An 18,771-nucleotide genomic window follows, 5' to 3' on the forward strand; every position below is an offset into this window, starting at 1 on the left:
CTCTTATTGAATTGATGTTCTAATTGAATAGCCACATGCAACATCTCCTCCAATTCCACATATTGTAACAATTCCAGTTGATTGGCTATCTTACGATTCAAACATAAAGGAATCTTGCCATGGTTGCTTGTCTATCCTCATTCATGCTTAACCTCATCATAAGCATCTCCATCTCTTTGTAATAATCCTCCACGGACCTACTTCCTTGAGATAAAGATTGAAGCCTTCGACGCAGCAACCTATGAAAGTGTGATGGTATGAATTGCTTCCTCATGGCTCTTTTCATTTGTCACCATGTAGTAATCAAGTCATCACCAACTCGCCTTCGGGTGCTTTGCTCATTAGTCCACCATTGGAGTGCACAATGATCAAATTCCATTACTGCCAATTTCACCTTCTTAGCCTCTGAATAATTATGACAATAAAAAATCATATCCATTCTCTCCTCCCATTCCAAATATGCCTCCGGATCACTTTTTCCCATGAAAGATGGAATTTTTATCTTGATATTCCCTAGATCATCATCTTCATTCCTTGCTAGTCTCCTATATCAAACCCCTCATCTAAGTCATCTCCAAAGTTACATCCCCCAAATTCCTCTCTTGGTGGCCCTCGGCCTTCTTGACCTCTATGAGCATCTAACCTTATGTTCAACCCTCTTTGTGATGTTTCTATCCTGTTCATCCTTTGATCTATGTTATCAAATTGGGCATTCATCTGCTGCAATTGCTCCACTATAGCCTTATCTTCGTTTGCTCACCACTCCCAGTAGTTCAGGAACCATCATGTAATCCTACGAACTCTTCTTCATTAATTCTTAAAGGTGGATCTCCTCTTCTCACCCTCGAATCTGCCATGTTAGTATGAATAATACAAAAATAAAATAATACCTCACCAATTTCACTCCCTCACATATTTCACTCAAACAAGAACTCGACACTCATTTTTGCACACTAGTTTCAGCTTTTAACCATTTTTTGTGCTCACACTCTCTTGCCTTTTTCCTCTCAATGAATTATCTCAAAGTTTTAATTAAAACACCCAAAAAACAGCAATTAGATCACAAGTATGTTTTAATTAAACTTATCAACAAAAAAGTATCAAAAAATAAGCAATACCGAATGAACTAATAAAACCTAGTTTTTGGCTTTTCTAGGCAAAATAAAGCAAATCAACAAGAAAATTTTGGAATTAATAAGAACTGGACCAGATGGTAAGAAATTAACGATTCAAGAATAAAAATTTAGAAAAAGAATTTCAAACATGAACAAGAACCAATTCGAACAAAATTAAGGAGTAGTGTTGGTTGTTGTTCTTGTAATTCTAGTTTTGTATCAATTCCTTTAACTAATTTTAATCCAAACAATTTAAGCACCCAAAATTCAATATCCAGCAACAAAAATACTCTCCAGCAACTCCAAATATTGAATAAATAATCAACAAACAGCAGCTCCAAGAAACTTCCAGCAACAAATTTCAACACCAAATTTAACAAACCGAATTTATTTTTATTTAGCTTTTTCTTCTTTTTTTTTTTTTTTTTAAACTCACAGAACATAATACAACTGTAATAGCAACAATCAACACCAAAATTGCAATTCCAACACCAGACAATCACCAAACCCGTGACCTCCCAAACAAAATACAAACTGTACATTTTTTTTTTAATATCTGTTCGGCTTTTCTTTTTTTTTTTTTCTTTTTTTTTTGAATATATGAATGCAAAAATTTAAGACTAAAACAGAAAATAAAAATAAAAAATAACCAAAGTTAACAAGAACAATGATGAAAAACAATCAACAAACTAGGAAACAAAAATTACGCTAAAACTAGGAAAACCTAATTTAACTAGGAATGAGTTTTTTTTTTTTTTTTTAATGATGCTGAACGTGTATGGGATGGATGCAACCTTAAACTAATGCTAAAATTGTAGATTAACACAAAAACAAATAAAACAAATAAGATAGACCAAACTTGAACAAAATTTGGCTCTAATACCAAATGATACGAACCTAGGACGACCTGCGCCTAAACCCGTATTATATTAGCCCGGATCTAATTATGTTCAAACTCTAATGGTCACCTTGACCCCTAACCAACCTGTGACTAGAAACCTTGGTATATAATGAAGATGCCATGATAGGTGATGGAAGGCCTATTGATAAGTCAAACTAAAACACTCATTCACTAATGGTATTTTAGGTGTTCAAAAGAACAAAAAGAATTCAATCTCACAAATAATTTTTAGTATAAAATTCAAGCTTAATTTCTCATTGAAATAAGCCTTTAAATATGCTAGAAATTCACAAATAAAACCCTAAAAAAACTAAGCTAAAACCGGCCATGCTTGTTGTTTCCTAAAGGTGACCAAAATTTGCTTCCTTTCCTAAACTAATTTAGATTAATTAATTCCTTTATTTTGAATTAGGAATTAATTAATTTACAATGAAAATAATAAAATAATAACTTGACTAAACTTATTTGTCCAGCAAATAATAAATAAAACCCAAAAAGTAATGGTAATTTCCTAAAACAAAAAGTAGAATCAAATTAATAAACTAAAATACTAGCTTTTTGACTAAGTTGACTTTAACCAATCTTCGACTAATTTGAGCTCCAAATCAGCTTCAATATACTTTTTAGGATTCTAAATAAGCTTATTATGGAGAAAAAGCCAACTCAGTAAAATAAAATAAAGCCAACACAAAATACAGTAAAAATCGGCCAAACTTGATGCCATGTGCACAGCCCCTTTTTGTATGCCTTTGAAGCTGCCTTGAATTGATTCCATGACCTCTTGGACATATGTATTGACTCCATGAAACATTGAAATCATTTCATGCTGCTAGGACTCCATAGATGCTCAAAACAGGTCTTGGTTCTTCGGGTATGGACAAGCCCTCTTGAGAATGAATTACTTGCTGGATAAAGGCAGAAATTTTATCCCTAAACCACTTAGCTTGAGTCCTAGTGATCGGCCCGGTTTTCATCCTTGTGGGGTCAGCACCCAGTGGGTTGTCAGTTGTACATGTTGGGGCGGATTCACATCACTTATGATCTAATTTTTGTTTAGTGGGTTTTTTAATTAGAACTTTGAGTTAATTCTTTAAGTGGAAAAAGGAAGAGTGTGTGAGCTTACAATAGAGTCAAAAGCGAAAGCTAGCATGCAAACACGAGTGCTGAGACCTTTTTTGAGTGAAACACATAAGGAAGCGATTTTGGTGAGGTTCTATTTTATTTTTGTGTTATTCATACTAAGATGGCAGATTCAAGGGTGAGAAGAGGAGATGTACCATTAAGAATTAAGGAAGAGTTATCCGTAGGATTCAAGGGTGATTCTCGAGCTTTGAGAAGTGGAGGTGAGCATACAGACATGATGGCGGTTTTGGAGCAATTACAACAGATGAATGTTCACTTTGATAACCTAGATTAAAGGATGGATAGGTTGGAAACATCACAAGGTGGGCCAAATTTGAGGCAAGAATTCCATGGTAGCTGAGGTCGAGTTCGAGGACGTCGCAGATGCATAGGGAGGATTTTGAATAAGGAAATTATGGAGATAATTTGGAGGAGGATTTTGAAGACATCTATGCTCTCCAAGGAAGGAAAAATCATGGGGGACCAGCAAGGGAAGAGGATGATGACTTTGGGAATATTAAGGTCAACACCACCTTTCATGGAAAAAAGTGATCCGGAAGCCTATTTAGAGTGGGAGAAGCGAATGGAGATGACCTTTGATTGTCATGACTGTTCAGAGACTAAGAAGGTAAAAGTGACAGCGATGGAATTTGGATATTATGCACTCCAATGGTGGACAAATGAACAAAATACCTGAAGGAGAGTAGGTGATGAATTGATAACTACTTGGCGACAAATGAGCCATGAGGAAGCGATTTATACCAACTCATTACCATAGGTTGCTACACCAAAGACTCCAATCTTTATCACAAGGTAGTAGGTCCGTAGAGGATTATTACAAGGTGATGGAGATGCTCATGATGAGATTGAGCATGAATAAAGAAAGAGAAGCAACCATGGCACAGTTTCTAGGTGGATTGAATCGTGAGGTAGCTAACCAATTGGAATTGCAACAATATGTGGAATTGGAAAAGATGTTGCATGTGGCTATCAAACTTAAGAATCAATTCAAGAGGAGTGGCACAAGTACACGGCTTAGAGGAGTTTCAAATAGCAAGAGATCAAATCCAAGTGCTTGGAGAAGAAATCCCACCTTTGAAGCAAGATAAAAGCCAAAACTTGGAGAAGAAAGCACTACACAGCCAAAAAAGGAGTTCAAATCCGAATCTATCCAAGCACACCAAAGTGAAGGTAAATCTAATCCTAAACCTTCTATAACTCATGACATTGTGTGTTTTAAGTGCTAGGGATGAGGACATATTGCCAGCCAATGTCCAAACTTGATGGGAACCTAGGACAACCTGCTCCTAAACCCATATTATATTAGCCCGGATCTAATTATGTTCAAGTTCTAATGGTCACCTTGACCCCTAACACACTGTGATTTTCTACCTTGGTATATAATGAAGATGCCACAATAGGTGATAGGAGGCCTATTGATAAGTCAAACTAAAACACTCATTCACTAATGGTGTTTTAGGTGTTCAAAAGAACAAGGAGAATTCAATCTCACAAATAATTTTCTGTATAAAATTCAAGCTCCATTCTTATTGAAAAATAATCCTTTAAATAGGCTACAAAGCCATGAAATAAAACCTTAAAAACAAAGGGAAAACCGGCCATACAAAGTAGTTTCCTATGGTGGCCGAAATTCTCACTCCTTTCCTAATCTAATTTGGATTAATTAATTCCTTTATTTTGTATTAGGAATTAATTGATTTACAATGAAAATAATAAAATAATAACTTTCCTAAACTTATTGTTCCAGAAAATAAATAAATAAAAACTAAAATGTAATGGTAATTTCCTAAAACAAAAAGTAGAATCAAATTAGGAAACCAAAATACTAGCTTTTTGACTAAGTTGACTTTGACCAATCTTTGACCAACTTGAACTCCAAATCAGCTTCAATATGCTTTTTAGGATGCCAAATAAGCTGAATATGAAGTCCCACACGTTTCCCATGCTTGGAAGAGGAAGAAAAAGCCAACTCAACAAAATACAGTAAAAAAATAGGCCAAATTTGAAGCTGTCCATATAACCCCTTTTTGAATGCCTTTGAAGCTTCCTTGACTTGATTCCATATCCTCTTAGACATATGTATTGAATCCATAAAGAGTTGGAACCATTTCATGCTTCCCGTTGTCCATATTTGCACCAAAACTGCTACCCGGGTCTGTATCGGCTTCCACCACCTGGACGCTTAGAATAGGCTTTGTATCTTCAATTATGGACAAGCTCTATTGAGAATTGATTACCCCCCTATATAAATGCTCCAGGTTTTCCTTAAATTTCTTAATTTGAGCTCTTGTGATTGGCCTGATCTTCATCCGTGTCGGGTCAGCACCCCAGCGGGTTATCGGTTGAGCGGGCTCGAGCGGAATCACATCAAAACTGAAGAATCATGGTGTTGACCAACAAGGGCAAGTTGGAATCCAATAGTGATGAAGCTGAAATTGAGTCCAAGCAAGAAGAGGGAGAAATTGAAGATGAAGCCAAAACACTAAAAGCTTCAAATTTAGCTTGGTGAGTAGGAGAGTCTTGATTGAGTACGAAGATGAGGATCAAATTCAAAGAGAGAACATCTTCCACACTCGTTGTGAAATCCAAGGTCATGTTTGTGGTATGATAATTGATAGTGGAAGTTGTGCAAATGTAATTAGTAATGTTGTGATGGAAAAATTGATAGTGGAAGTTGTGAAAATGTAATTAGTAATGTTGTGGTGGAAAAATTAAGGTTAGCAACCATTAAACTTCCATAACCTTATAGATTTAAATGGCTTAATGATAGTGTGAGATAAAAGAAAATAAACAAGCCAAAGTAAAATTCAACACTGATAAATATGTTAATGTCATTTTTTGTGATGTTGTGCCTATGCATACCAGACATATTTTATTAGGTAGACCATAGAAATTTGATAAGGATGCCATACATTATGGGAGAGAGAATTCCATTGTATTTAAACATAAAGGGAAAAAGGTCAAGCTGGAGCCATTAACTCCAAAGGAGGTGTTTAGAGATCAATTACAAATGCAACGAAGGAGGGAGGCTGAACGATTCAAGGAGAAAGCTAGCATGGCACCCACGGTTTCACCACAATCCATGAGAACAAGGCTGAGCTTGTTGTCCAAGGTAAGTCTTCTAAAACCCAAATTGAGTGGAAGAACAAAGGTCAAACCAAGAGTGAGAAACAAATTGAGAAAACTGAGAGCCATGGTGAGAAATCTGGGAGAGGGGAAAGAAGTGTGGTGGCCAAGCAGAGAAAGGAAAGGAAAGAAAAGAGAGGAAAAATAAAAAAATTTATCTTATTTTTAGGCATGTTAATAAAGCCATCTTGAGTAAGAAACTGTTGCTGGTCATGCTTTATAGAGATAATTATTGAATTATCAAGCTAATACCGAAGAACTTGAATTGCAGAGTTATATTTCTTCTATTTTGCAGGAAATTTAATGAACTGTATTTTTGCTGAAATAAACTTGTATTTATAGGATTTGTTATGATAGTGTTTGACCCAGGAGATTGGGTTTGGTTTCATTTAAGGAAAGAGAGATTTTCCGAACAAAGGAAGTCCAAGCTTATACCACGTAGAGATGGACTTTTTCAAGTTTTGGAGCAGATTAATGAAAATGCTTACAAACTTGATTTATTGGGTGAGTATAATGTTAGTGCTACATTTAATGTTACTGAGTTATCTCCTTTTGGTACAGGTGATGACTTTGATTTGAGGGCAAATCATTTTCAAGAGGAGGGAAATGATGAGAATCCACCCGAATCTGCACAAAAGATAACCCGTTGTGGTGCTGACCCGATACAGATGAAGGCCAGGCCGATCACTAGGGCTCAAGCTACGAGAGTTAAGGACAACCTGGCTGCCTTTATATAGGAAGGAATTAATTCTCAAAAGGACTTGTCAATACCCAATGATACAAGACCCATTTTAAGCATCCAAGTGGTGGAGGCCGATATGGAACCAGGTAGCTATTTTTGTACAAATATGGACTCCAGACAGCAAGAAATGGTTCCAACACTTCATGGATTCAATACATATCTCTAAGGGTCATGGAGTCAAGTCAAAGCAGCTTCAAAGGCAAACAAAAAGGGGCTATATGCACAAGGGAGAAAGATGGTTGGTTTTACTGTATTGCTTGTTGGCTTGTTGTATTTCGCTGTTCTCTTTGGTCCAAGCACGTGCAACGTATGAGACTCAATTATAATCCTATTTGGCATACTATAAGGCATGTGGAAGCTGATTTGGAGCTTAAATTGGTCAAATATTGGTCAAAGACAACTTAGTAAAAAAGATAGTTATTTAGTTTCCAAATTTGATTTTGACTTTTTGTTTTAGGAAATTAGTCTTTGAGTTGGTTTTTATTTATTTATTGGGTGGAAAAACAAGTTTAGGAAAGTTATTATTTTATTATTTCCATTGTATATTAGTTAATTTTTAATTCGATATAAGAAATTAATTAACCAAAATAGATTTAGGAAAGTAAGTGAAATTTCGGCTGCACTTGATGTTTCTTCAACCTTTGTTTTTAGGGTTTATTTTGTTATTTCTTATACTATTTAAGGGCTTATTTTTTAGAAAGAACACATTTTATAATATTCAAATTTTATTTTATGAGATATAATTCTCCTTGTTCTCTTTGAATGCTTAAAAAACCATTTCAGAGTGTGTTTTGGTTTTGACTTATCAATAGGGCATCCATAACTTATTATGACACTTTCATTATACCAAGGTTTCTAACCGCAGGTTGGTTAGGGGTTGGGGTCAATCCTTTAAAATTTGAACTTAATTAAGATCGGGACTAATATAATATGGGTTTAGGTGCATGTCAACGTAGGTTCGTATCACAACCTACAGAGAAATGGAAAGGCGAGAATTTAACAGGTTAACACAAGGAAATATGACAATGTCAACAGATGGGAGAAGGTTAAAGGGTTATCAAAATTTCATCCTTCCATTATTTCGGTTAATACAAGAAAAGAATAGAGGTTTCTTAATGAGAACAGATATCTTAACAAATCTTTAGAGATAGAGCCTTTGAGATTAAAAGCCAAATAGTTATGCATAGATTAAAGCGATGATCCTTTAAAGGTACATTCTAAGCATGCTTATTTAAGTTTCACCTAATGGAGGCAGTTGCAATGCTGTAACTTCAAGCAATGGAAGTTTTAGAATAGACACACGTAGTTCTATAGTTAGTGTAACTCACATGAGGAGTCAGTGCCACAGCTTGGGTTAACGGTGAGTGAGTGTGGATAGCAGTCATGATCAAAGGCAACAAGATGGGAATGATTGTTGAATTGCATGTTGCAATTTTGGTACATATTACACCATACCTTGAGAATTCCTGGAAACTTTTACTACGGATGGTTTACCACTTCAAAGTGTCCTCCTTTAGCTTGCAATACAAGGATTCATGAATCGAGTCTTTCCCACCAATAAGCTAATAGGTTGAAAAACTAGCTAATCTATCAAAATAGGCTAGTAGAGTTGGTTCTTTTCTTAGGTGTATTCTTTTCTTCTTTTAGGGATTAAGACTTTGATATTTTAGCCTAGCGTAAATCATAAGTGGTTGATGCTTTTTGCTGATCCTATATGTAGTATTGGGAATTTAGTTAAGAATTTCATAACCCGATTTTGAGGTATTTGTTTTTTGTGATGGTTTTAGATCTTTGTTTTGCTATTATTTTTTGGTTAGAGACTGAGGTTTTTATATTGATAATATTTTATAGATCTAACGTGGTCGATATTTCTAGTGATATCTTGATCTTCTAAGGAATGTGATTGAATTTTGGCATGTGGCATGTTGAAATATCAATGATAAAATCTGGAGAAGATCAAGTCCATAAGAATCGGGTAAGGCCTCCAATTCATCTCAAACCCATGGGCCATAACTGCTGGAAACCTCAGCAGTTATGCCAAAATGTAACCTTCATATCTTGGGCTTCCAAAGGCCTTTTTAAGTCATTCTTTTTTCTATATTTTCATTTACATGTAGATTAAAACATATCCAAAAATCATTATCTCATTCTAAAATATCAGAGAACGCTAGCCCCAACAATGGACCTATGTTGCTAGAAATACTGTTTCCAGTGCATAGCCATTTTACAAAATAAAATCAATACCCAACAAAGAGACAATTCCTAAGCTAAATACAAAAAAACTTAGGCATTCAAAAGACATTAAAAGGAACATAAAACATAGACATAAATATTGCATTAGGTCATTCAACAAAATATTTCTTTTAGAGAAAGAAAGAGGGTGCAAACCTTGGTGGATTTTAGTTTGCACAATGTGGCAAGATTACCACCTTTTCACAATGTTTGCATAAACAACATTTCAATCAAATGATATATACGTAAAATATTTAAACCCCATATATACTATACTATATACCCAAATCATTTAAAAATGATATAACCACTTATAGTACTTTAGATGCTCATGCCTACTCCTCTACAGAATTTCCTCCAGGCTCAACTCGAGTGCCTGTAATATAATAAAATATTCTTCAAGCCCCAAACAACAAAACCAAAGACACTTGTATAATCCAAATGTCTTAAAATAATTTACAGTACTACAAAATTACATAAATTGGGCACCGCGCAGTCCAATTATACCGCGTGTCCTTAGGACCTGGTATCCAAAATTGGGGATTTTCACCTGAAGCCTAATATTTCAAAATTGAACCCCCAATTAGGTCCTAATATTATCCAATTTCATTAATCTAACTTCAACTCTAACCAATTTAGCCAAAATCGTCCAAACATAGTCCTAATTTCTCCGAAAATTAACCAAATAACCCCAAAAATAGGAAAATTATCAAACGACCTCCAAAATTCACAAATTATAAGTCAATGGAAAGCCCAAGAGACAAGAAGTTCACCAGTGGTCTTACCTTGGTCCGGTGACTCCTCTGGTGACCGGAAAATTGACGTAAAGGTTCGGCCGAACTTGAACTTGACAGATCTCTCAAATGGTGGGGATTTTGGGCAATGTAACCACGGAAATGGACTCAGAGGGGTCGAAAGTAGTGGGATAAAGTTTTGGATCGAGTTGGATTTGCCGGAAAACACAAGAAAAGATGAGAGAGAAAATTTCTGACTGTCTGGCTTCTCCGGCCCAATCTGGGCGCGTCCGGTGACCGGTGGCCATGAAATTTTGCGGCCGAGCTCGACTCTGTCCCCCTGTCCTCTCTGGCTGGCGCGTGTAGCAAGGTGGTGGCCGGAGATGGGTCAAACGGCATAAACCCGGTCGGAGGTAAAAACGGTTGGTTCGGGCCTGTGGGTCTGGGGTGCTTTTCTCGGGTTTTTTTTTATAGAGGAAATGGGTATTTTTGGGCTTTTCTTCCTATTTGGCACATTTACCGAGGCTTATATAGAGCCTAAATCACTAACAAACAAAAATTGGGGACTGGCTTGGACACTGATTTAAAACTTAAGCTTAAAACTTCTCAAAACCATAACTTTTTATCCGTAACTCAGAATTTGGCGTGCCATCAGTCTGTGGACTTGTATCGACGAGATCTACACAATGGTACCTCAGTCAAACCAAAAATATTGGCTATTGAAAAAGTCAACTTGAACCCATGTATTATTCACTTGGTCAAACTTAGTCAATTTGGTCAAACTTGTTTAATCATGTATATATATATATATATATTTTTTGTTGGTACGGGGTGTCACAACCTACCCCCTTTAAAGAAATTTTGTCCACGAAATTCGTACTTTAGTTTTGGAAGAGATAAGGATACTGACTTTGCATTTGATTCTCTCGCTACAAAGTCGCCTCCTCGACAATTTGGTTTCTCCAAAGAACCTTCACCAAAGCTATAGTCTTGTTGCGAAGCCTTTTCTCTTCCCTTCCTAAAATCTGCACTGACTGCTCCTCATAAGACAAGTCATCCCTAAATTCAATCTCCCGTGTCTGCAACACATGTGATGGGTCTGAGATATACTTGCGGAGCATGGAATGTGAAAAACATCGTGGACTCGAGAAAGCTCCTCCGACAAGTCAACCGTATAAGCCACTGGACCTATCCTCTCTACTATCTCATACGATCTAATGTAGCGAGGACTTAACTTCCCTTGTTGTTCAAAATGTACTACACCTTTCCAAGGAGAGAGCCTTAAGAATACTCGATCGCTAACCTCAAACTTGAGATCCTTCCTATGCACATCCCCATAGCTCTTTTGCCTGTCTTGTGCTGCTTTCAACTTGGGCCATATAAAATTGAAGGTGTGTTCTTCCTCAAAATTAAGCCCTTAAATAGGCTAAGAAAGAAGTGGCTCTCTCTCTTTAATAGTCAGAGTTGGGTAGCGGGAGGGTGAGGCATTAATGTAATGTAGTTCCACTCTCAAAAAGTACGCCGTAAAGTAAAGGGCTTGGCTTGGACCGAACGAATGAGGTCAACCTCTTTCCTAATAACCGGCATGCCTGCTGTTCCATTTAAGGATGAATGAAAGAAAATCCTCATTGCTATAAAGAGTCCATCCTTCTAGTTGACCCAATCAAAATAAACCCTAAAAACAAAGGTTGAATTTCAGCCAACATTAGGAAACATCAAGTGTGGCCGAAATTTCACTTACTTTCCTAAATCTATTTTGATTAATTAATTCCTTATTTTGAAGTAGGAATTAACTAATTTACAATGGAAATAATAAAATAATAACTTTCCTAAACTTATTTGTCCAACAAATAAATAGATAAAAATCAACTAAAAGACTAATTTTCTAAAACAAAAAATCAAAATCAAATTAGGAAACTAAATAACTATCTTTTTGACTAAGCTATCTTTAAACAATTTAAGTTCTAAATCAGTTCCATATGTCTTGTAGGATGCCAAATAGGATTACCATTGAGTCCCACATGTTTCCCTTGCTTGGATCAGAGATAAGTTAAAATTTAAGTTCTAAATCAGTTCCATATGTCTTGTAGGATGCCAAATAGGATTACCATTGAGTCCCACACGTTTCCCTTGCTTGGATCAGAGATAAAATGCCAATTCAGCGAAATATAGTAAAGCCAGCAACAAAATACAGTAAAACCGGCCAAACTTCCTCCTATATGCACACCACCTATTTGATTGCCTTTGAAGCTGCCTTGACTTGATTCCATGACTTCTTAGAGATTAGTATTGAATCCATGAAGTGTTGGAAACATTTCTTGCTGCTCAAAGTCCATATTTGCATGAAAACAGCTACCTAGGTCCATATAGGCCTCCACCATTGGGATGCTTAGAACGGGCCTTGTATCTTCAGACATTGACAGGTCCTCTAGAGAATTAATTACTCCCTGTACAAAGGCAGCCAAGTTGTCCTTAAATCTCTTAGCTTAAGCCCTAGTGATCAATTCAGTCTTCATCCGTATCGGATCAACACCTAAGCGGGTCGTCAATTGTGGGATTCGGGCGGATTCTCATCAGATCCACATGTATTTACATATATTATTCTTATAATATATTTATTTAATAGAGGGAACAAACATATTCCCATCATGGGTTTAGATAGAAAATGTAAGAATATTAGTTAGAGGATGAAGAACCCTAGGATCAAAATATCAAATTAAAATAACCTCCTCCCTCCCCCAGCTGACTTTAGATCAATTTATAGAACACACAGTCCATATAAATTAAGCATATAAAAACAGATAATTCTTAACTTCATTAGAAGATGAGGATGCCCAAAAGGAAACCAGTAACTGATTTTTCTCCACAAATGCAAAATCATGAAATTTGTCTTGAAAAGCAATTTCATGTCCATGTCTATGCATTTTTTCACAGCTAGAATGAATTCACAAGTGTCCTTTCACAAATAGGAGCTTTTTAGGAAAAAATTTGTTCTAGTCAAAGAACTAAATTTATTCTTGGCCCGCATTTTATAAATTCCAACTCTTAGGATAGGTATACATTCTAGCAACATCAAAACCATAGACCTTGTGATTGTATCCATAATCTCCATAAGTTTTATTCGTTCTAAATTATGCTCCAGGAGCTTAAAAAATGTAGACCTATAGGAAAAGAAATTATTGGAATATAAACCATAGTCTTGATTCTCTTCAATGGAACATTTAACTTTATAAAAGAAAATGTAGAGAAAGAAAGCCACTTTGAAGAAGCTTTTCTGATCGTGGTGATGACTACTTTCCCTAGCTTTTGTACCCCCTATAGGATGATAAATAAAATTCTAAAAAAAATCAGTCATGTGGGATTCCAATATCTAACACATATGCATCATCTTTGTTATTTTTATTCCCAGTCACTCCACTAAACGGCGTCATAAAAATTCTACAATACCAAAATAGAATATTGTTTTCTATGGAAAAGACAACAGAAAACCCAAAAAAAAAAAAAAAAATTATTTTTATTTTTATTTTTTGTTATTATAGATGAAGAATTCAAATTAGAAATTACCGGATAATAAAATAGTGACTTTGTCACTAGTCTATCATCAAGAAAAGTGAATTTGTATTTTTTTTTTTTTGACTGAGAAATTAAATAATAATAATAATAAGCCAAATGCTAGGCACTTTTTTGTTTACTCAAATAATTAGTTTACCACTTACTTATAATAACTAGTCAATTTAGTAATATTTTAGGTGATTCTATTCAAACTATATTGTTAACTATAGCCACACTACATGGAAAAGTAAGATGTATCTATTTTTTTTCTTTTTCTTTTTTGAATGATTTGTTTTGCTTTTTAATTTTTATTACTATTACAATTATTATTATTATTATTGTTATTATTATTTTGTTTACCATCAATGTTTGACTAGAACAATATTATTCTTGATTACTCATGTCCATATATTTTCTGATTGAACTCTACTAAACTTCATCATTTATTATCTAGTTCAGCTTTGAATATTTTCCCATCATTTAAAAGCTTACAACTGAAAATTTTCAACAATGTCCAAAAATTTACAATTGAACAAATTAAAAATATATTTTTAATAAAACATTCGGAAGTATGTAGATTTAATAAAATTAAATCTATTAAAAAATACACAACTAAATAATTCAAAGATATTTAGAATCTCAAAAATCAAATAGTTTTGTGGAATTTTTGTGATTATTAGTTTTGCTCAAAAATGAGATCAAAAAAAAAAAAAAAAAAAATTCCGTGAATTTTCACCACTTTCGGTTTCACCAAAAACTCTTCTAATTTATTGCCCAAATGCAAGTATCAGTTTCTATTAGGTGGTATTTGAGTTGTAAAGGTTTTGTGAAAAAACTATGGTTCTTTGGTTGAGAAATAGAAATTTAGGATATTTTGGATATTAAAAATATTGTATAAAATTATTTTTTATTTTTTATTTATTTAAAAATTTTTGTGTAAAGAATGAGATTGTATAAAGTTTTTTATTACGTTCAAAACAACTTCACTTTTACCTTTTCATTTTCAAAAAAGATATTAAGCAGAATTTTTGTTATTCTTTTTTTTTTATTATTTATAAGAAAATGAGTGTTTGCAAAATTATTTCTGAAAATTATTTTCAAAAAATAAAAGATAAAAGCATTTTTTAAGTAAAAGAAAATTATGTTATTTTTAAACTTTTTTTTTTTTGTTTATATATATATATATATATATGCATATAACAAAATGGCTCTTGGTTGGGAGGTCTGGTTAGGTGGCCATGGTCCTGATCCTAATTTCGATACAAGGGTTTCGAATTTCTAGTTGCGTTTCCTTTGTTTCAAAAGCAATATGTGGTCCAAATTCCAATTTTGATCTGAAAATTTAGAATTCCAGTTTAGCGTTGCGGATGTTGTTGTCATTGTGGGTTCCAGCCACAGTCGGGCAGTCGAACGATCCGACAATCCAAGGTTTATATGATACATATAACAGGGCATATGAATATTATTCGGGTACAAGTTAATTTTAATTGAACCATAACTTACAAAAAAAATAATAATTAAACTATAGTAGAAAATTATGTTTAATTTATGAAATAAATGCATAACAACGTAATATTATTGAAATAGAATTTAAAAAAAAAAAAAAAAAAACTCGGGCAGGCTACAGCCGACTCTCGCCTCATTGGGCTCGCACAACGGACTCCTAAATCCATCCCGAGCCTATTCTTCCACAAAAAAATAAAACCTAAAAACAATTAAGTCTAAATTGGATATGCTCGTATTTAATTTGTTTTCTAGAATTTGATTTTAAAAAAAAAAAATAGAATTTCATTCCAGAATTATATAAAACAACTATTTGTTTCCAGAACGCGACACCATGTTAGCTTCATTACCATTTACCAGCTCACACACGTAATGAAAAGCATCGAAAAAAATTAAAAATAAAATAAAAAATTCACAAACCGAAGGCAAAAAAAGAAGAAAAAAATTTAACTGAAACTTTTTAAAAACCATGGGATATTTAACTAAAATTTTTTAAAATTTTGTAAAAAGTTAGGAGTGTTCAATTTGACAGTAGCTTTCAAACACTCTTATATCCTATAGATTTTTAGACATTTTCCATCTTCTTTCTCTACTCCAAAACCGAAGGCTAACAAAAAGATTTTTAAAAAATTGTTATTGGATTTCTTTTCCTCCCCTCTTTACTACATGTGCTCGAGAGAAGAAATATTATTATTTTTTCTTTCTTTCATAAAAATGCAACAATTGATTTATTTAATATATAGATATACCAAACTGCAATCAACTTGTAATTTGGTTTAGAATTGACTTCAGCGACTTTTTCCTTTATTTATTATTTATTTATTTATTATTGATTTACTTTTGCTTAATATAAAATTTAAAATATCCAATACATGTATAAATATGGAAAATATATATATATATATATATAAAATGATTATGAATTTTCATTACTATTTTTTTAGGGAAAAAAAAACTTTCCTTATTGAGGTAACTTATTATTATTTCTTGATCTATTTAAGAAAATAGTTTTCTTGATATAAGAAATCTAATTATGTTGCTACAAAGTCTATATTATTTTTAAAATTCAATGAAAGTATATTGGTTTATTAAAATGAAATTCTATAAAAGTTTATGAAAGTATTTCATGATTATGCAAACAATGCAAAAGTCTATAAAAATCTTTGAATATCAAAATTTATAAAAGTTTATAAAAATTTTAACAGGGTGTTTAGACAATGACAAAGTTAGTAAGAAAGTAAAATTTTTTCTTGTTTGAATGATTTTTAAAAGGAATAATTTGTGGGGCTCAATAGGAAATAAATCTCACAATGTGAGAAACTAACATAAAAAGTTAATCCCCTCAAATAGATGTTATTCTAAAATTCTTCAGAAAAATTAGATTTATTTTTTTTTTAAATACAATTTTATCTTTTAATTTTAATGCACAAACTTATTTAATTACTTGTAAGTCCTATATTATTCTATTATCAACCAAACATTATAAAAAAAATCCTAAGAAATTTATTTATGTGAAATTGAATCCCAAAAAACTGATTCTCCGGAATCAGTTTCCTTCAATATTTTCCCTTTTATCAAATAAACCGTTAATAATTTTATAAACTTTACATAAAAGTCTATAAAGATCTATTGACTCAACAAAAGTTAGTCATCGAAGGGAAAAAAAAAATGGATTTTTAAAATCCATATTAACATCTCCTTATAATGCAAGTCAAAAAAAAAAAAGGTTCAACGGCCATTATTGCATCAAACATAATAATAATAATAAAAATAAAACTATCGAAAATGTTAATATCCTATAACTCCTATTAATAACTATTAAAATTGCTTACCAATTACAAATATAATATTAATAAGTTGAGCCAACAAAGTATAAAATGAGAAGTGCGGGAAAGTAGTTCTCGTATAGAGAGATGGGAACAGCGTGGTCACAAGATGGGGCTTCTCAGTCGGAGGCAAGTGGACAGCAGAAACAACAATCAGCAACAGAGCCTCATCCATCAACAGACACAGTCAAGGGTGCTTACAATACAGTGGAAGTAAAGCCAAGTGATAATGTAGACAAGGCAGTGGTGAAGCCAACAGCACAGAAAATCCCACATAACTTTCAAGCCATTTTGAAAGATGCAAACAGCTTCCGTATGGACAAGTCTTCCACAGAAGAGAAGTTCGGCCAGTTACGAGCTGGCATACTCTTGAACCAAAAGAGAAAGGCAAGTCTATGTTTTTCATATCCACCTTAACGTTTATTTTTTCTATCAAATAGAAATCTCCTGTATCCGTGTGTCTGTTGCGTACGTTTATTTTTACTTCCAAAAAAAAAAAAAAAAAAGTAAATAAAAAATCATACACGCACACACACGCAAAAAGAACAAAGTTAACATCAGTAGCACAATTTTATGGCAGAAATATTGGGTTGATAAGAACTTCAACAACTGCTTTATGTTGTATTCAAGGGATCTTTCAATTTGTTGGGTTGACGATTGTCGTTACTGGCAATGGACCAGTGTGAAAGAAACGAGGTATGTCCAAAATAAGTTTCACTTCTAAAGCTCATTAAAATCTGAAGCCTGAACTAATCAATCATGCAATATTTCAAAATGTGCACTATCAGTCTCCCTCTCACTACTATACTTTGATGCAGCGATGAGTTCATTGATGTGGCCGAACTGTTGAACGTATGTTGGCTGGAAATTAATGGAAAATTTGATACTGCTAAGCTCTCACCAGGAATTTTGTATGAAGTGGCATATGTGGTGATGCTGAAAGATCCAGCTTATGGATGGGAAGTTCCGGTAAACATCAGACTCACTCTCCCAGATGGAAGCAAGCAAGAAAACAAAGTAAATTTGATGGAAAAGGTAAGGGGACAATGGATCAAGATTCCAGTAGGTGAATTCAAAACACCAGTCCAAAAACATGGGGAAATCGAGTTCTCAATGTACGAATATGTTGATGGAGAATGGAAGAGTGGGCTTTGCATCAAGGGAGTCACAATTCAGCCAAAGAACTGAATTCCACAATAATCAATATTTCACGGGCCAGTTGGAAAAATATAATATTTAGATTTTTATTTGGAACTAAAAGTCAGCTTGAATGTGCAATAAATAATTGCAACAAAGCAAATGGAAGAAAAATTCAACTTTTGGTTTTAGCCAATGCCTTATTCATCAACCGCACAGTCCTACTGTTGATCGTAATTAACAAACCGGCTTATGGAAACATAAACAAAACAAGCAACTAAGGTGTTGTTTGGCAATACCTTAGTTTTATGTTTTTGGTTTTTGTCTTCTTAATTATGCATAATTTGTTTACTTAATATGTTAGTGTTACTTATAGTTTGTAAGGTATTTCAATTAGTTACAAACTTGAGGATAAAAAAGTATCAAATTAAACACAACATAAACAATTATTGGTTTTCGGTATTTGGTTTTGATTTTTTAGGTTTGATTTTTTTTCCCCATTTATATTACATAATTTGTAGTTAAATAAGATGCCTAACAAACTTTCATTTCCATTTCTCCACATTATCAAGTGTTTGAAGTTTACAAATTATACGAAATGAAGTAGAAACCAAAAACCAAAAAGAAATTACGAACGCATTACCAAATGCTTGCCAAAATATAAATTTCAGCACATGATATTTACAGAATCAAACGAGTAGGGTATTTGCCCCAAAAAAAAAAAATTAAAAATAATAAAAAAACCGAAGGAGTAGGTTTT

At 33.6% G+C, this 18,771-nt stretch overlaps 1 protein-coding gene across 1 annotated transcript; it reads left to right on the forward strand.

The window, feature by feature from the left end:
• The first annotated feature begins 16,915 nt into the window (after positions 1 to 16,915).
• Positions 16,916 to 18,473, forward strand: LOC107425856 (lectin). Its single transcript, XM_060814776.1, has 3 exons — positions 16,916 to 17,261; positions 17,455 to 17,570; positions 17,693 to 18,473. The coding sequence occupies exons 1-3, from the start codon at positions 16,962 to 16,964 to the stop codon at positions 18,060 to 18,062; spliced, it is 786 nt and encodes a 261-aa protein (XP_060670759.1). The 5' UTR covers positions 16,916 to 16,961; the 3' UTR covers positions 18,063 to 18,473.
• Positions 18,474 to 18,771: the final 298 nt, after the last annotated feature.

This window comes from Ziziphus jujuba, chromosome 1 (genome assembly GCF_031755915.1).
Source record: "Ziziphus jujuba cultivar Dongzao chromosome 1, ASM3175591v1".
In the NCBI taxonomy this organism is placed as follows: Eukaryota; Viridiplantae; Streptophyta; class Magnoliopsida; order Rosales; family Rhamnaceae; genus Ziziphus; species Ziziphus jujuba.